Here is a 20,691-nt window from a genome sequence, read left to right on the forward strand (position 1 = left end):
TCTCCGTGGCTCTCAACCACAATCCCATCGAGGTAAACCTTTAAAAAACACTCAAGATTATGTCATTTTCACTGGAAGAAATGCTCTTAAAATGTAATAAATATTTATGAAACTAAACTTGCAAAACAGTTCAACATTTACCAGTGCTCTGTTACACACTGTACTGATCAATTCCAGGCTCTCAGGTCAATACATGTGATGAATTGAACAGTAACTATAATTGGACCAGGACTCCCTGGTAAAAGAGATGTTGTTTATCAACGGGACCTTTCCGGTTAATTTGAGGATGAATAAAAAATACATAATAAAATAAATAAATAAAAGAACAATAAAACACATTCATAAATAAATAAATAAATATAATAACAAATAAACACATAAATAAATAAATATAAAAACAAATAAACACATAAATAAATAAATATAAAAGAACCAATAAACACATTCATAAATAAAACAACCAATAAATACATTCATAAATAAATGAAAAAGAACAAATAAACACATTTACAATAAATAAATAAATAAATAAATAAATAAATAAATAAATAAATAAATAAATAAATAAAAAAATATAAATCAGTCACCCTGAGCGGGCGCTTTGTTATGAACTTGATATGTGTAATCAATGGATCAGACCTGCACATTGTGACAGAAACACCATGTGGGTGCAATGAGGATCCCCAGAGGGCTCTGAACCTGACTGCTACCAGCTCCAGAGCTCGACCTCTGACCCCTCTGTCAGCAGGGAGGGGGAGAGAGGATGGGGGGGGGGGGGGGTGTATACAGTGAGTGTGGTAAGAGGGGTGGGAGGAGATAGAGGGGTTTTAATGATACCCAGTCTGTTCTGTGTGGCATGACCTCATTACCTCAATCCATGTATTGATAGTGTGTGTGTGTGTGTGTGTGTGTGTGTGGGGGGGGGATTATCCTCTGCATATATAACTCCACCGCTGCTGTTAAAGGGTCGGTTCATTACAATCACTAAATATTGTGTGCACATACTTCTTCAGTGGAACGTAGCTTCAGTGAAAACATACATGAAGTCCCTCCCCCAAACCAAACCAAACCTAGAGTTATGTAAATATATTAAATATGATTTTACAGGTCATTTGTGTGAAGTAGCTCTTTAAAGGTGTTATGGCTTTAAATGCATCATGGTTTATTTTAAAGGACCACACTGTGTTTTATGTGTTTTTTCCCCATTTTTCTCTTATTTTTCTATTTTCCTTGTTTTAATTGTTTTGTTTTGTTTTATTCTTTTCACGTTTTTATTTGAATTGTTTTTAATTTTTCTTTAGTTCATCCTATTTTCACATTTTCTTTTTTTTTTTTTTTTCTTATGTATTGTTTTGCATTTTTGATTTATTTATTTTCCCATTAGGGGCTTGATTTTTTTCATTTCTTCTTTATTTTTTCTTGTTTTTATTTCAAATTGTCTCTCTTTTTCATTTTTTCTTGTTTCTTTTTTGTTTTCTGTTTTCTTGTTTAGTGAATATTTGGACATACTCATAACACACTGACAGAATAAAATTAATTCAAAATATATAATAAAAATATACTTATCTAAATATAATAAAAATATATATATTATATATACAAGAAGAAATCATTGTCCGTATGTGAATGTGTTGGCCTGCATTAACCTAACCCTCAATAAGGGCAGAGCTGAAGATGAGCACAAAGCTCAGCAGTAAAAATAAAGCTTAAAAACACATCAACAATAAAAACTTATCTGATGTCCTGAAGAACGCCCTGGGAACCTTCCCTCGGGGGATTTGTTGTTGTCCGTTCGTTTCAATGGCCGCCTGGCTTTCCCACGTAACATCATCCGAGGGTGGAACCTGTCTGCGGATCTGAAAAGGATGTTTGATGCAGCTTTTTTCTGTGACTGTAAAAGGAAACCGATTATCACCTGAACGTTCTTTCTTCCATTAGTGTTGAAACAAGAACAAAGAGCTGTGATTTGTCCCATAGACCTGAAGGTGAAAAAGTTAAATGATACCTAAATGACAAAATAGGTAGTTTGTAAATGGACTTCAGAGTAAAACATGAGCGTTCTGATCCATCAGTGGGATGACGACACGCCAGCAGCAGTTTATTCAACTCAAACTATGAATGACTTATGTTTGTACTTCTGTCCATCATTTTTATTAGTAATAAATATCCAGGCTGGAAACAGTTCGTTGTGGATGAAGAACTCTGAGCAGTCAGACGATCAGACAAAAACAAAAACAGTTTACCCAGTTTCAAACAATACCGGGTATTGATCCTTTTTGTGCCCAGATCTAGGAAAATATGAAATATTTGTATAGTTTTGCTTGCAGCCAATCACTGCAAGCGTTCCTTCATTTAATGCGACATGTGATTGGCCCACAAACGCAGCAGGTACAATCCATAAAGCTGGCTATTAACAAGGAAATGCTGCTAGAAGCTAACAGTGCTGACAGGGCTAACAGCGCTAACGATTAAATACATGAAGTACAATCTAACCAACAATGCAATAAAACAAGAAAAAAATAAAAGTAAGTAAGGAAAAATAAAGAACATAAAAAGTAATTTAAAAAAAAAACGACAATAAAACACTATGACACTTAAAAGAGAAATGAAGAAATAAAAACAATACCAAAGAGGAGAAAACCTAACAAAGCACAAAATAAAAACAGGAAAAAATGAAAGAAAAATGAGAAAAACAATGATACAAAAAAAAAAGGAAAAAATGCACGTACCCACCTCCCCATATCAAAGTCAGGATAAATAAGTTAACAATAAAACAAACTTATACAATTCAATATAAATAAATTTTATTTGGAATTTATTATCAAGTGTTTCAAGTATTAGGGGAAAAAGATGTTCACGTACACAGTTACGATATATCGTAAATCTTCTATTAAAAGCTCACTGTGTGCTAACTAATAAACAATATTTCCTCTTCCTTTTAACGCACCGTGTAGTCGGGTATGCTTGTTTTTCATTACCCTGCTGACAACAAAATCAAAGCGTCCCCACCTCTCTCTGTTTGGTTTTCACCCCTTTTCCCTTTTAGTGCTAGAGAGGCTCGTCGCTGACGGGCAGGTGGGTTTTCAGATGACGAAGAGAAGTGTTATAAAAGTTATAAAGTTATAAAAAATGTGATAGTATTTCCTATTTTTGCTGAGTAAGAGTGTGGTGCAAAAGTAATTAAAGGCCTGTTTCATATACATGTTTGTCCCAATTAAAGCAAATAAAAGCTGGGGCTATTAAATGTTGTTTTACAGTACAACAGTTGCCTGATCCAACATCTGGAAAATAAATGACTGAATCTCCTTATGACTTCTGATTGTCACTAAGGTAACGCTCTTATAACAGAATGACTTATATAATCAATCAATCAAAGAAGTGGGCATTTGTCAAGTAGTCCAATACTGCAGGAGTTTGATTGTTTCAGCGCTCATAGCTTAACCTACGAAAAATGTATGTTTTAATTCGTAGAGATCCCATGAAATCAACGGTATGTTATCCACATGAACATGAACCCTGAACAGACTGCTGTTTGTTCACCATGTGACGCAAGATGTCAATGTTGATTTATTTGTTACGTAACTTGCGTAGTTATTTCAACCCAACCAATGATCTTATCCTGAAGCTAACTAAGCTGTTTCCTGTGAAGACGGAAGATTGTTTTGAAAAGACTGCATTAATGTAACGAGCGTAAATTGACTCGTTTGCTGGACTTCGTGCTCTTTTTCGTAGGAAAGTGCACCGAAAATGAGGATTCACTTTTTCGTAAGATATTATACAAACTGTTGTAAGATATAAGTTGTGTGGAGGGTATAGATTTGCTCCTGGCAGGATTCCAAAATGCTCCGTCACCACCACATTCACTCCCTGAGCTGATTGGTTGATCGATCAGCAGCCATACCCCCCCCCCCAGCAGGACCGATACTTTGGTCAGAACAGTTTTCTGCAGCGAGTTTTGTCCTGGAAATACTTTGTGTTGTCTTCTGTTTGATCATGAGGGCTGGGCGTCATGGGAAAACGGATCTATTGAGTGACTCACATAGTAAAACAATGTGAAAACAAAAATCTGTCTCACTATCTGGCCGGTTGGTTTTCCTCTAGAGATCACTTCAGGTCACAGGGAAAAAAAATCAGTCAGTGCAGTTTGCAAGAAAGTCATGAAAAACTATCTGAAAGCTCCCACTCCCAAAAAAACAAAAACCCTGAATGGGCGCTCTGTGGGAGAACAACTAATTTTATTAGCCCCCCTTGGAAACATTCAACCTAACAAGTGGAAAGCAGTTTCTGCATAAATTAAAGATAATCCAGAGTAAATTATGCAAATATATTCGCTCAGATAAAGGAAGGGGGTGGCGCGGTCGTTTATTGTGAGGTTTAAAAAATCTGAGCCAGTGGTTGAATCTGAAGTGAAGGAGAACTTCACTCTAAAGAGAAAGAGGAAACTCAGTCAGCGATAAAAGGTTCATCTCATGTTCAGCCATCGTCTCCGTTCATTTCAAAGATCTTCAACGTGCAGAGAAAACACGGAATAAAACATTTAGGTTTGGTAGGTGAAAATGCAGGAAAGACAGTTTTGAGATTAACCTGTTAAAAAACAACAACCACTGAGGTCGAATGCTGAGTGTTGAGATTCTGTTTTTTCCTGGGAATATGCTAGCAGTTTCTATCTGCTTACAGTCTTTGTGCTAAGCTAGGCTAAATGAGCTGAAGTCACAAGAGAAGATGCAGAGAGAGGTCCAGGACCTCTCTCTGCATCTTCTCTTGTGACAGTGGAGGAAACAGAGAACGTGAGGATTCATCTAAATGTCAGAACTGTTCCTGTTTTAAGGAGACTAGAAGTTTTTTAAATGTCAGATACAAGTAGCGTAAAACAATCTGGTAAACCAAACAAACACTCCTCTAGACATACAAATGGACGACGCACTCTCACATTCCCCAGAGCGGTCTGTGATCTGTGGGTCACGGCTGATGTTTAGGTTTCCATTTCAGTGAGCGGTAGTCGCGTCTCTCAGGGGTCAGGAGGTCGGCCTCCCTGTGAACTCCACCTCGCACACTTGAATAAAACAAAAAACACTCCTCTCTGCCGTTTCACTCAATTACGTCGTGTTAAAGACTCCCTGCTGTCTGCGGGAAACTGAACCTCACTCAGCTGACGACGTCCTCTGACTTTAAGAGACTTTGACCAGGCTGCAGGGAGGAAACTCATCTGTGGTGAGGAGGCTTATTAAAGATTGGTGATGTGCATCTTGTTTACATGTTGTTTTTGTTTTCTATCCTCTGACAGCCTTTACTCAACATGTGTGTGCCGAATAAACAACAGGGATGGCTAAAAACTCTTCTGCAATTATTATATGCCTAGGGCTTTTATTGTACACACAGAAGGGGTGGATCTGGTCTGTGCTGCCTTTGTCAAGGTTGAAAGGAGTAATAAAGTTTGCTGTATTTCTCCAACCAGGCGGCAACATCCTGGTTCTTAAAAGTGAAGCCGATGCTTCATGTCTTAAAGCTGCATTCTCTCTCCTGTCCACCAGGGGGCGACTCCTCTGGTTGTATAGAAGTCTATGAGAAAATGACTCTACTTCTCTCTTGATTTATTCCCTCAGTAAACATTGTAAACATGAGTTTATGGTCTCAATCTCTAGTTTCAAGTCTTCTTCAATACAGCATGATGTTCATTTAGTAAATGATGCTCCATTTAGAGTCAAACAGACCATAAAGCAGGGGATGCTTTAGGGCGGGGCTAAACAGTGATCTGTCACTCATCCTCAGTCAAAATGCTTAAATAATTCAGTTTATGTTACTCAATTAACAAACACAGGGACGTGGGGGCTCAAAAGGGGCCCACAGCTCACCTTGTGCCCCTGGGGCCCACTTACAAGTTGATCCGGCCCTGCTATATTTATTCAAGCTTAAATCGTAGAATCAAATCATTTTTATTCAAATGTATTTTGTGTTTAGATACAAATGTGTTGGATGCTACTTCTTGCCTTTCTTTTTCAAATTCTCTCTTCTGAATTTCCCTCTTTTCTTATTTTCTTATTTATGTTCTCTTTCTTCATTTCTTTTCTTATTCCATGCTTCAATTATTCTTTTTTCCTTTCTTTCCCATCTCCTAATCATGAACTCTTCCTAATTCTAACAATGGCTCTATTGTTGTATTCCTCCTCTTGTCGGTCCTAAAACCAAACAAACAAAATAACAATACATAAATACAAAAGTGATAAAGGTATACAAAACCATAACATGTCAGTGGGCAAGTTGGAAAACTAGTTGGAAAAGAGTTGAAAACATGGTTCTGTTTTAATGAAATATAATGTTTTCCTAAAAAATGTTTTTTTAATTAATCAAAAGCAGGATCCAAACAATAACTTTATTGTCTATTTGACTCTAGAGGATTTGCAGCTTTTCTGTCTTTTCCTGTTGAAAAAAGTGATGAAGCTATACAGACCCATAAGATGTCAGTGGGCAGTGGGTGTGGGTGGGTGGAGGACTGGTGGAGGACTGGTGGAGGACTGGGGGCGGTGCACAGCTCCACACTGGCTGCTGCTCTCCAGTCAGTCAGTCAGTCGGTGTGGAGGAGAGAGGACGCAGCGGCGCACCGACCCGGGATCTGTACCACACACACACCGAGCGGAGGGCCATGGAGCTGTGAGGGGACCTGCTCCACCTCCACCTCCACCTCCACCCACACACACACACACCACTGTTCTGATCTGTTCATCTCACCGCAGACATGGAGGCTGCGCGCTGCTGGCTGCTCCTGGCTGCACTGGTCATCCTCATCTGCCACCAAGGTAAGAACCCTCCACGGTCTGTCCTCACACCCACAGCTATCACATGGAATGTTCTCACATGTTCTCACATGTTCTCACATGTTCAGGTTGTATTGAGTGGGTTCAAACCTGCTGCTATGCCAACTTTAAGGTGATTACACAGGTGAGCCAGGGGAGTGAGCTCTGTCCCAAAGAAACCAAAGAAACACTGGTGCAATCTTTGTTCTATATATGTTCTATATATGTTCTATATATGTTCTATATATGTTCTATATATGTTCTATATATTTTCTATATATTTTCTATATATATATATATTTTCTATATATGTTCTATATATGTTCTATATATGTTCTATATATGTTCTATATATTTTATATATGTTCTATATATTTTCTATATATGTTCTATATATGTTCTATATATATTCTATATATTTTCTATATATGTTCTATATATGTTCTATATATGTTCTATATATTTTATATGTTCTATATATGTTCTATATATTTCTATATATTTTCTATATATGTTCTATATATTTTCTATATATGTTCTATATATGTTCTATATATGTTCTATATATTTTCTATATATGTTCTATATATGTTCTATATATGTTCTATATATTTTCTATATATGTTCTATATATGTTCTATATATGTTCTATATATATATTTAGCTTTATTCCCAGAGTGAACCCCACGGTGTGTATTTGGAGACATTCATGGAAACGAGTCCAAATCGTGTTTTACAACAACAACAAAAAAATGTTCCTGGTGATTTTCCCGTTGGTGGTGAGTCTCTGCTGCTCTCATGTCTGTGGGATCCCAGATTAAAACGTTTCACGATATCTGCTCCAAAACCCGGAGCTGTCAAAAGCATGAAAAGAGGAGTTTGGACACGGTAGTCTGACCGGCTTATTAAGGGTGTCAGAGGCTCCATATCTGGCAACAACAACAGCAGCAGCAGTAATCCCATAATGCCCTTCTCAGAAACAGATACTATCACTGCAGAACACTGTAAAGTAATACATCCTGAAGACCTTTAGAGAACATTTAAAGAAATGCATGGAAGTTCTGTAAATCTCTGCAGGAATTTAGGTTGTGTGACTGTACACTGTGAAGCAGTGAGGGCCTGAATGTGTCTGATCAAGGAGAGATTTTGTTGTGATGTTAAAATGTCAGTTTTTGGAGACGTATTTTGTAACAATAGCTTCTTTCATGGTTTGATCTGTTTGGACCGTGGTGTCTGTTCCAACCTGCCTGTTTTTAAATAACATGCTTCGTAGCCATTTCAAGAGCAAGTAAACCTCAATTATTATTTTTTTTATTTACACCAGCAGCAACGCCCTTATGTTTGGCTCATTTACTGCCCGACGTCTGAGATCATGTTTGCTCCCAAGTACGGTTGTTGTTTCAGTGCCAACAGTAAAATTGTACTTTTTAAAATACTTAAAGGCGGGGTCGATAATCTTAAAAAACTGATATTTTTGGTGAAATGGCAATCAATTAATCAAACGCTCTGACATAAAAAAAAGTCATTTCATTTGGCCCGATGTAATGATTGGACCGGCTTAATCTTCCCGTTCACTCGTAGTTTGTCACCGTTTGTTTTCCACAGGCTGCTGTCTTGACAGTTGTGATTGCTGACAATAGTCGTGTTTGTGTCTTTGGATCGAGGTATGAAGCGACAGGCTGTCGGTGTTGACCATCTGGAGACTTTCACACTAGATTTAGAGGCTTTTGGAGCTGGTGCTGCTGGCTGCTCTCGTTGGAAAAGAGTTGGAAACATGGTTCTGTTTTAATGAAATATAATGTTTTCCTAAAAAATGTTTTTTTAATTAATCAAAAGCAGTCAAAGTTGACAAAATGTTAAAGGATCCAAACAATAACTTTATTGTCTATTTGACTCTCTTTTCCTGTTGCACCAGTCATTACTTGACTAAAGTAGCTCTTGGTGGCGAACATCCATACAATGATCAGCTGAAACTGCAACTCAGGCAGCGACGAAGTGCGAAGTTCAAATATGAACCAATATTATTTTACTGCATTGTTTATTTCTCCTATGAAGCCTCTGTTCACTACCTGCTCAGCAGCAAACAGCAGACAGACTCAGTTAGAGACCAGCTGGTGAACATAGTGGAGACTAAAGAGTCAATATTTCCCTCAGGAGATGGAGGAGGGGACCAAAAACGGAGCTAAAAGACACTTTCATTCATCATGTGACACAAATACAAAGTCTCCTAATGAATCATCATGTTGATCTGTAACTGATGGATGTGTAACAAGCAACAGTCTGCCAACAAGTTCAACATGTCAACTGAAAAGGTGATTATGTATTCATATTGTTTTTTTCTTGACTGGTTTCAGCTGAATCCAAGTGTCGGTTATTGTCGGTTCAAAATGAGGAAGAGGTAAACTAGTGAACTACTTTCAAACAAATTAGCTCCTAATTTGCTTCATCAGTTTGTTGCATCGGTGGTGTATGGCTCCTGAATGTGTAAGAATATGACAACAAATCATGAGCTGACATAATATGCAGTTGCAACACTTTTTTAATAAAAGGTTTTAATAGATTTTGAGGCAGAGGACAATCTACCAGGATCCTATTGACTCTGTCTGTCTGAGGTAAAACGTTGTAAAACCTAAAGCTACTGTAAGATATTTTATTGAGTTTTCTTTAGGTGAAGTGCTTTGAGTGAATATGAGTTCTGGTAAACAGTAGTAGTGTATATGTCCAGGGCTTTTATTGTGAAAGGTAAAAGCAGAAGGAGTGGATCAGGTCTTCCTTTGTCAATGTTGAAGGAAGCAATGAAGTTCTCTGTCTTGGTTCAGATGGTTGTACACTTAAGTCTAAGTTTTGATTATGTCAGTTCTGCAAAAAGTGATAAGTTGATGCCTTTATTTGTGGTGAGGAAGGTCAGAAAAATCAACCTGGTTCTATTTACGCCGCTTTTTCGCCACATTGTGTTCTTTGTCCATGTGAAAGTATTAATGACAAAGACAACCGTTTGAAAAATCTATTCGCATTTAAAAAAGCCCCGTTGTCTAAAGGCGCTTAGACTTATAGGCAAAACATTTTAGTACTTGGAGCTTTTTGAGCCTCTTACAGATATCTGAGAGCGTCAGGGAAAAGAATCTGACCATCCATCTGCTGGCTGTTCTGGAGCTTTCGATCATATGACATGGTTCTCTCCAGCCGAGGGAGTTTGGCCAGTTGTGATGTAGATACAGCTTCCTGTCCACGTTGGTTTAAAAGATCAGGTTTATCGTGTTCATCGTATAATCACCTAAAAATAAGAATTGTGTTTTTGTTTCCTTAAAATGGGCCGATTATATCTACCGCCATGTCTCTACAGTAGCCCTGAAAGGACAAACCAAACACTGGCTCTACGGAGGGCCCTTCATGTTTCGCATCGAACATCGTCGTTCTCTAACATGCTTGGCAAACGGGAGAAGTTTCAGTTAATGCAATCTGCAACTTCACCACTAGCTGTCGCCAAATCCTTCTCACTGGACCTTTTTAAGTTGAGAAAACGATCTCACCACATTTAGTAGCTGTTCTGTCAGTGGTTTGTTTAGGAGATGGATGATTTGATTTAGTAAAATGGCAGGTTGTCCTTGTCTCCTTCTGTCAACCTTTAAAGTAGAAAATGTTCTTCATTCTCTATATGGTGCATTATTTATACTCAGCTTAGTGAAGCCGACGCGAGGAAAACGACGGCAGTCCGTTGGGCGCGTTGGCTCCCGAAATGGTTGCGGCGCTTGGTCGATCACCTCTGAATTTATGTGACTTAATACGCCAGATCACATGACTCACAAATAGTTCACTGATTAAAAACACTATTAACATGTTTAGGGGATCAAACAAAGATGGACAATTCTTTTTTAGATGCTTTAGAAACAGGAGGTTTTAAAAATCTTCATTTGAGTAAATATTTTGCAGCCAAAACAAATAGTTTACAGGATATTTAACCTTTGTTTCTTAATTATACGTTTAATACTTGACTTCTTTCTTTACAAAGGCAATAAAGTTCATGAATATGAGATATGAGTTTACAGATAATTAAAAACCCTCCTCTGCATTCTTGATGTTGGTTTATGGCGTTGTGCCAGTTACACCTACAGTCTGTTGGCCTATCTCTGAGTTACACTCGTTGTCTTTTTGATTCTTCACAGTTCATTTTGTTTGTACGTCATCTGGCGTTTTTGGAGAGTAATGCAGCTCACGGTGCAGAGAGTTTAAACGCCTCCGTTCATGCTCGGAGCTTGCGCGCCGTCTGCGGAGCCTCGCGCTACGTCGCCAAGCGCGAGTATAAACAAAGCTTCAGCTCTCATGATGGTGTTCTGACGTTTAGAGGGGGACTTTAACAATCTGTACTAGAATTCTAAATGTTTTTCATTGGGGTTGGCTGAGTGTTTGTTATAAAGGACCTGTCAGTGCGTCCTGCAGGGTTGATGAGGTTTAAGAAGTCATTGGAGAGGAATCAGGATTTGTCACCATAAGCCTGAACACTGGAAGGGGCTTCCAGCTCCTGATCCTCCGGTTTGCCCTCCCAGCCCGTACGGTACGTTCGCAGCGTGCCAGAGAGGACACTGATCTGCTTGGTTGAATCTTTTCGGGGGGTGAGACTTGAAACAAAGATTAAGGGGGAGGGGAAGCTGGTCGGAGCCAGTTTTTAGCTGAAGAGATGTGAAACCTTTTGTGCCCGGGCCAGTGAGCCTGGATCTGTGCTGGACGGTTCGGTACCTGCAGAAAAGCCTCCGAGCTCCCTTTTCATTTGGGCTGTTTTTTAAATTTTTTTGTTTTAAAATGAAGCTTTTGCTGAACTGTCCGGGTTCGGGGGTGGGGGTGGGGGTGGGGGGGGTCACAAAGGAGGTGCCAGCTTGCCGAGGAGGCAGCGCAGGAATGGTTGATGGTGGAAGAAAAGACGCATGAGGAGAAAACTCTGCACCATCTGTCCTCCAAACAGAGGTATTTGTGAATGGGCAGTGCCAGCAGAGCCCTGCGCTCCACCGGGCCTCCAGGAGTCTCCGGGCCTCTTGTTGTCGACCAGGGAGTCCGCTGACAGATGGCCGTCACAGTCAGGCAGTCTGTCAGTCAAACACATGCGGGGGGGGCACCACAGACACCAAGCATGCCAACGCCGGGCCAAGCATGTTTATTTATATTATATTTTCTCCACTTTATTTGTCTTAGAGGGATTTAATTAATGATGTTACAGGTATTTATTTGGTTTGTTTTAAGTATGATTCAGGTGGTCCCACCAAGTCTGTTGTAGCTATACCTGGGAAAATATTATGCTCTGTAATGTGTATGTATCCCACAAAATGTATTTGTCCGTAATCAACGTAGTCATGAACCAGACCGCAAAAAACCCACACAGGACAGGAGTGAAGGTGGATGGGTAAAAAATACCCTCTCACTCAAGAGACCTGTGTTTGTTATTATATTCCAAATGACAATCTTTCCCAAATCTAACAAAGTTATTCTGTTGCCTAAACCTAACTAAGCATTTCACCATCTTTTCTTAAACCTAACTAAGTATTTCACCATCTTTAACTAAACCTAACTAAGCATTTCACCATCTTTTCTTAAACCTAACTAAGTATTTCACCATCTTTTCTTAAACCTAACTAAGTATTTCAAAATCTATTCCTAAACTTTTCTAAGTTGTTTCCTATTAAGAAAGAAGTTTATTTTGAAAACGCACCGAAATTGACACACGTTCTCTACTTTCGTGAGAAAAGAACCCCAAAATTATGAGTAACTATTTCTTAGGATATTATATGAATCGTTGTTTGATTTCACGTAGTTATCTGGACTCCTACATCTTTACTTTAAGGATGGGAGATAAGTCTTGGACTTCTGGTTGAGTTTTGGAGACTTCAAACGTTGTGGTTTCCACTTGCTCTACAAAAGGTTTAACAAAGTTATAATTTTCTGGCTCCAGGAGCTTTTAAAGATGGTGTTCAGTAGTAAAACTCAACTTTTAGGAGGCTGCTTATTTACTTTAACGAGTGACTTGTAGTTCAACATATCGGTACAGGATGAACATTTTTCGACCTGGAGCAAGACAAGTGAACGCATCACTGGACAAGAGAGAATAAAAAGATCTGCCTTAAAGAGATAGTGCAGGTCTTCTGAAGTGTTGTTGTTTGAGGTGCTTTTCCAGAGTCAGCGTATTATTACCTACTGATGAGAAGCAGGCAGGAGTTACGTAACGGGAGCAAAGTTCTGTTCTGCTGTGGACACGGGTGTAAGAAAAGAGTAGTTAAAAACATAACCAAAGAAATGAATCACAGTTTAAGTGAATGCCATATTTAGATTATTTTCCGTGGTTAACTTTGTTTCTGAAGGGGAACTGAAGTCGTTGTATACAGCTATCTTATTACCAAAGTCACCAGACTCCTTTGACAAAAACAGTATTTTTACCCTGCAGAACACGGTGGCTGCTGGTTTAACGCTGCTTCGATTAGTTAGGCTATTTGTGTTGTTGTGTGACTTTTTGTAGCTCGGATTCACCAATGATAAGTGTTAAGTGATAGTAATAGACATCTATGGATTTTTATCCAAACAAAAGCAGTCGTGCAAGAACTTTCTCTCAATACAACCGTCTCAAACTGGATGACTTGTTACAGGGCTCATAACTAACTAAGGTGGTATCCATGCATAAGCTTTTGGTCGCCGAAACTGAAGTCACTAAGATATTTTGAATAATTAAGATACAATGCAGTTATGTGTGAACTTAATAATGAAAATGTGGAATAAAAGCTTTGTTACAGAAACCAAACAAAATTCTTTGAGGTTTATTGCTCAAAGATGGCGTGATTTTTCACTAGACAAATTTCCTTTTAGTTTTTGGTTCCGGTTTATCTGTCAGTTGAATCGATCTGCACATTCGTTTGTGTTGTTGACGTCTGTACGTCAAATAGGAATTTACGTCCACCTGGACCTCGAGGAAGAAGTGATTAGAATTTGGTGGTCAAAGGTCACTGTGACGTGTGCGTGATGCAACTTGTTGGGTGATTATTTTTATTTATTTTCTTTCTCGAGTAAATAAATGCAAATAATTGTGGATAAAGTAACATTTGTTTTCCAAATGACAAAAAAGCCCTAAATGTAAACTATGCTTTGGTGTTTTATTTGAGAGGGATCTTGGGTTGATAATAATGACAATAAATATGAAAAATCATTAAATATTTCCCTCTGGTTTGAACACTATTACTAAGCCTGTTTACATCATATCTAGTCTTGTTTTTTTTCAGTATTTATGCAGAATTACAAAATAATGACTATTATAGAGTATAATAACATTAGAATTATTGATGCATTCATGTTTACACATCACTTTAATGTTGCAGCTGGTAAAAGTGGAGCTAATTTTCACAATTTGTTTAGCTAAATCTATAATAATACGTCATAATTTATTTATTAGTTGATTTATATTTTGTATTAAAGGTGAAAATAGTCGCAAATGGCAACTGTAACTGTCAAACCCTGTGTTATTGAAATCAGCATCTACACGGTCAACAAGATTATGAATCTGTTATGAAGTTTAATGTTTTTTGTTTTTATAGTTAATCTGTAGTTTGAGAAATACAATCTGTATAAAAGCTTATTTGGATTCAGTTTTATCCTTTAAAGGAAAGAGAGAAACCAGACGGTGGTCACCTCAGATGACCTCTTCTCTCTATCCTCTCCTGTTTCTCTCCTTCCCTTTCCTCTCCTTCGTTTTATCCCTCCGTCTCCGTCCAGAGCAGCTTCGGGGCGACAGACGTCCGTCGCTGCCCCGCTGATAGTCTGGAGGAGTCGGGGCAGTAGTAGTGGGGGTATTTGATGACCAGATTAGTGGGTATTAGGCTCAACGGCATTCACTCAGGCATACACAGGAGGCACCGGTTTGAATCCTCCAGAGTCGCCCCTCTCTCTCTCTTTCTTTCTCTTTCTCCCTCTCTCTTTCTCTCTTTCTCTCTTTCTCTCTTTCTCTCTCTCTCTCTGTCTCTCTCTCTCTACCAGCTGCAACATTAAATTGATGTGTAAACATGAATGCATCAATAATTATAATAATAATTCATTATTTTGAAATGGGCAGTTCTGCATAAATACTGAAAAAGACTAGATATGTTGTAAACAGACTTAGTAACAGTGTTTGATTTCAATTCAAACCAGATTCCTTCAAGTTAAGAGGGAAATATTTAATGATTTTTCTTATTTATTGTCATTATTATCAACCTAAGATCTCCCTCGTTGAGTGTTTTGGTTCATTTTGTAAAAATAAAACACCAAAGCATGGTTTACATTTTGGACTTTTTTTGTCATTTGGAAGTGCCTTCAATTGCAAAACAAATGTTATTTTATCCACAATTATTTTGTGGGAAAAAACCCCACCCAGCAGTTATTTCTCTCTCTCTCTCTCTCTCTCTCTCTCTCTCTCTCTCTCCCCTCTCAGCCGGCCCTATGGCTGAGGGGAGGCCGAGGGGGGTTAACAACCAGCCGGGCCCCTGGTGGAGGTCAGCCGAGGAGCCCCCCCCCCCAGTCCGTCCTGGCCCGGCTCCGTTAAATTATGCCGTCAGAGGGGAGATTTGTTTTGTAACAGTAGGAAAGGGGGGCAACTACAGAGAGAGAAGGGAGGTGTGAGAGGGGTGTGGGAGGGTGGGGCAAGGGGGGGGGGGGGGGGGGGGGGGTGCAGAGCAACGGAGAAAAGAAGAGGGTGGGGGTGGGGAGGGGGAGGCATTTGAGCGTGACGCATGATGGCACTGCGATTTGTCCCAGTGGTGGCGGTGAGGAGGAGAGGACGCTGTCACACTGTGAAGCTGGAGCAGAAGTGTGGGAGCGCAGTGTGTTAGGGTGAGGGGGTACACACACACACACACACACACACACACACACACACACACACACACACACACACACACACACACACACACACACACACACACACACTCATTCTTCCTCCGATGCCTCGCAGAGCGATGGAGTGCAGGTTAAGCAGCCCTCCTGCCTTCATTAGTCTTCGTTAACACCCCCCCCCCACCACCACCACCACCACCACCTCACTGTGTGTCTCCCATCACTGTTCTCAGGCCTCCGTTCCCATCTCAGATTTAGCAGGTGGAGCCACTTGAAATTTTGAAATGTGGCAAAAAAAGAAAAAGAAAAGAAAGAAATGTGAATCTGTTGCGTTTTTAATGAAGTGGTTCGGAGCGAAGAAACTCTGTAGTTTGGTCAGAAGATGGCGCTCTAAGCTACACATCCGCCAGTACCCAGGGTAGAGGTTACAAAACAAGTCGCCGTCTAACCAGACGAGTGAAGCCGAAGCTTCATGTGTTAAAGCTGCATTCTCTCTCCTGTCCATCAGGGGGCGACTCCTCTGGTTGTATAGAAGTCTATGAGAAAATGACTCTACTTCTCTCTTGATTTATTCCCTCAGTAAACATTGTAAACATGAGTTTATGGTCTCAATCTCTAGTTTCAAGTCTTCTTCAATACAGCATGATGTTCATTTAGTAAATGATGCTCCATTTAGAGTCAAACAGACCATAAAGCAGGGGATGCTTTAGGGCGGGGCTACACACTGATTGACAGGTCCACACCAGAGACGTATACGGCGTCTCTACGTCACTCCTCCTCACTCCATATATGGTCACTTCCTGTTTAATAGTTGCAAAATCCAGTTCACAAACCAATGGGTGACGTCACGGCGACTTCGTCCACTTCTTATAAACAGCCTCAGCCTCTAACCATCTATGAGATATAAAAGTGTTATGTGTTGTTTCGTGTCTGCTGGTATCTGCCATGTTTCCGGTTGTGAAGACGAAGTCGTCATAAATATTTATCCGAAAAGACGTCGACAGCAGCGTGACCCTCGCCCAAAATGTTTGGTTATTAGTGTTATCCTGGGTTTTTTTGTTTGTTTGTTGCTTTTGTTCTGCTCATTTTTCTTCCTTTTATTTTTAATTAAAAAAAATACTCTAAATGACTGTATCCTTTTGAGGGGTTTTTGTTTGGCTTTGGCTGCACCATTCAGTCAAACCTATCTTTTGAACCTTAAAACAGAGTTCTCTTGGTTTAAACAGGGACTTCCTTCTCAGTGCATTTTCCTCGGGTTCAGATCTCTTTTATTTTATTTGTTTTGTTTCTTACTCTTCAATCTTCTTCAACATTTGTTTTCTGTCAACTCTTTTATTCAGGTTTTTCTGTCCTCGGCTCTTAATCTCTCGTTTATCTCTCCTCTTGTTTAACAACTTCTCTCTGCTGCTGCACATCTTCAGTCACCGTGCTGTCACACGTTTCTCCCCCTTTTAGAGCCTCATGCCTTCATCCTTCTACTGTCTGCCCCCCCTCCTCCCCTCCTCCCCTTCCTCCTCCTCCACCCTTTTTTTTAATCCTCCTCCTCCTCCTCATTTGTGTCCTCTCTTGTTTCATGGCGGGTGAGGGATGATTTTTTTTTTTTTTGCCAACCATCTTTCCTCTGCTGGTGTCCGCCTGGTGCTTTGGCACCACCGTCACCCCACCCCCATCACCCCACCCTCCTCCTCCTCTTCCTCGATGCCCACCGCCGCTCTGGACGCTGTAATGGATGACGGGGCAGATCCGGGTGGCCCCACAGGCCCTCTGAAAGGGGGTGAGGGGGGGGCACTCACCATTGCAGTTGAGAACAAGTGGAGCCCCCGTAGAGGAGCTGGTGGAGAGCCATTCCATTTGCCCTCCACCCCCTGTTTTCTCCACTCCTCAGCTGCCTGAGAGTGTGTGGTCTCTCTTCGAGTCCTGGATGTTTCGATGGCCCTCGTCTCCCAAACCACTGAATACGACCCCCCCCCCCCACTCCGCGAAAAAAAAAAGAAGAGATGCAGAAAAAAAAAGGCCAGCGATTTTAAAAAAGGCCTGCGTTGAGGACGCGGGTCGGTCAAAGTCCTGTTCAGGCCCGATTCACTCCCTTTCTTCCCCCATTCACGGGCTGCTGGAGGGGATCTAAGCAGGTGAACGCAGAGACGCTTTAGGCAGATGTTGGCGTTCACAAAGGGGATTTCGATGGGGCCTCAACAAGGCCCTTTTCAAGTATTTACAGAACATTTACATTTACATTTCAGACATTGGTCTGATCCTCTTATCCAGATCAGCCTCCATTGAGTGCAGCAGGAGAACGAGCTTAAATTCCACGATCACCGACATTACAAGCTAACAGTAGCAGGGGGTCGAGCTGTGCAGCGCTGTGTCAGGACTCTCTAAAGAAGTTAGAAGAAGAAGAAGAAGAAGAAAAGAGACAGATATGTTGATGTTTTACAACAATGTGAACGACTGGACTAACAAGTAAATTTTACACGGCATTCACGGGTTTTCAGGCCACTTGCGGGCCAAAAACGAGCCAAAAAACGAATATATAATCACTTTTTTAAGGTTAATATGGCTGTAACAGTTGGATATTTAGACTTCCTGTAGGCACAAAGCAACATAATCATCCCACCATCACCTGATGACTGTAAATCCCAAATGTTCTTCCCTTTAGCTCCGTTTTTGGTCTCCACCAACTCCGGAGGGAAATGTATTTTTCTTTAGCTTCTTAATAGAGCAGGGATCACGTATTTTTCTAGCCAACAGGAAGTAAGCAGCACACTGGTCCCCTTGACAAAATCGAACAGGATTTTTTTCAATGGATTTTAGATTATTGCAGATCATCTGTTTACGTTTTGTTCAGCAAGATAATCTTCACAAATAACGCCATATTTATGATTGTTGAAGCCTGAGTACAAGAGTGAAGAGAAAAAAACAGGCATTTTGTTGCCTGTACATGAAACAAATGGATTTCATTTTGTGATTATTTCACAAACTGCCATGGTACTGGGCTGTGAGCAAGTGAGGCATTATCTAATAATAACTTTTGGTGAATTAAGAAGAAATCTGCAGAAACAAACAGACAAAGTAATAAAAATAAACACCTCAATGTGTATTTAGGATTTTAGCTTTCCACTACTCTGAAAGAAAACATTTTATGGAAGCAAAATAGACCAAAATATGACCACTGCACAAAATATAATTTTTTTTAGCCTGGGGTGTTGCACCTTAAGTTGATTGCAGATCTAAGGATATACTTTTTTATTTCTCTGCACACTGCAAAACAGTTTGTGGACTTTTTCTACACTTCCACTGGAGGAAAATGTGAATAAAAGGAGTTTTATTAAAACTGACATGACGTTTTAATGTAGACAGGTCCTGACAGAGAAATGTACTTATTTAATTAGCCTTTGTTTGCAATAACAAAGGGTTAATGCATTTAGGAAACCATTAACAGAACTGAATTATTATTATTTTTGCTTGGCATTTTGGACTCGTCTGTTTTTCAAAATTTAAACAGTACATTCGTGATGTCTACAACACTCAGACATGCTGGCAGAATACACTTTTAATCAGAGTATAATCTATTTTGGAGCACTTTCTAAAGGGCTTTATTATGACCCAAACACTTCAGGTGTGCCAGGTCTGAAGGTTAATACCTGCAGAGGTCAGCTGTCAGTTTGACCTGCAGCTTCAGACTCAAACAGCGCGGAGCAGATGTTTCCCCCAGAGCCACTCGCTCCATCAGGTCCGAAAGGGAAATCCGTCCCGAGGCCTCAGGTGGTGTTGACACACCTGAGCTGTCGTAGCAAGATCGGAGGGTTTTCTGCACTCTGCCCATGAGGCTCGTCTGCAGGGAGAGAGGTGTGAAAGGTTAATCCTGTTAGTCAGGGAAGTGCCAGACAATTACAGCAGTTAAATCTAATTGGAAACAGGAATGAGGATTTCAAATTGTCACTGAATGCAGCTGAAATAGTTTTGTGATGAAACCAAAGCTGATAACTGCCAGATGGGTTGTTTGACCCGACGGGGATGTGTTTCTGTTCAATACAGCCGTGTTATTGAAGAAATCCAGTCTAAAGCCACAGTTGTTGTCCCCAGAGGATGTAGCGTTCAATGCACATGGGAAATACAAAGGTGTTTGATAACACTGTTTGGATCTTTTTACACTCTTCCTGCAAGTACAGCTAAAGTAAACTGTATACATATATTTAAATAAGAATAGTAAAGTTTGTGGGAGTCAGTGTTCGGTGAGACACCAATTCAACTTTGACTTATTTCACTGTTTCACTAGTAACGTACAGTAGTAGTTACTGAACAGCCTTATTTGATCTCAAATAACAATCATTGCCCAGACCTAACCATGTAGTTTTGTAGTGCAAGTAAACCTTAAAAGCTAAAGAAAAGACGCTGTATGCATGTGACGAGCAGTAACTGTGCGTTTCCTTTGAACACAGAATTTTATCTTAAAGTGGCCCTATTATGCTTTTCCACTTTACCCCTCTTCTTTAGTGCGTTATATATTTTTGTACATGTAAAAGGTCCATAGAGTGTAAAACCTGAAGTCCACGCCTAAAAGGAGTCCCCCCCCCAGAAGCTCCTGAGCTCCATTGCATTATTTCCTTCACTTCCGTAACTTTATGAGTTCACAATGTCACTTTATGAGGTCACAATGTCACTTTATGAGGTCACAATGTAACTTCATGAGGTCATAATGTAACTTCATGAGGTCATAATGTAACTTTATGAGGTCACAATGTTACGGAAGTGACGTAAAACTCCTTCCGGCTAGTTTGGCCCTCAAACAACAAAAGAGAGATACGGAGCTGAAGAGTTTTTTTTAAATGTGAAGCGTTGACCAATCACAACAGAGCGGGCTAGCTGACCAATCAGAGCAGACTTTGCTTTCTGGAGGGAGGAGCTACAACGCAGCATTTCAGAGAGAGGGTGAGAAGAGGTGCTGCAGGACAGAAAAACAAGGAGGATTATGGGCATTAACGCATGTAAACATGTTGGAACTGTAACTGGAGATAAAAATATGCACCCGGAAAATCGCATAATAGGGCCTGTTTAATAAAAC

General features: G+C 40.1%; 1 protein-coding gene across 1 annotated transcript in view; it reads left to right on the forward strand.

The window, feature by feature from the left end:
- Window positions 1-6,597: 6,597 nt before the first annotated feature.
- ptprz1a (protein tyrosine phosphatase receptor type Z1a) overlaps window positions 6,598-20,691 on the forward strand; it is an 86,233-nt gene continuing 72,139 nt past the window's right edge. The window contains exon 1 of the mRNA XM_054620092.1: window positions 6,598-6,794. Within this exon, the coding sequence (XP_054476067.1) occupies window positions 6,734-6,794 (61 nt within the window). The 5' untranslated portion in view covers window positions 6,598-6,733. The remainder of the gene's footprint in view (window positions 6,795-20,691) is intronic.

The sequence above is a fragment of the Anoplopoma fimbria genome, chromosome 19, assembly GCF_027596085.1.
Source record: "Anoplopoma fimbria isolate UVic2021 breed Golden Eagle Sablefish chromosome 19, Afim_UVic_2022, whole genome shotgun sequence".
NCBI lineage: Eukaryota > Metazoa > Chordata > Actinopteri > Perciformes > Anoplopomatidae > Anoplopoma > Anoplopoma fimbria.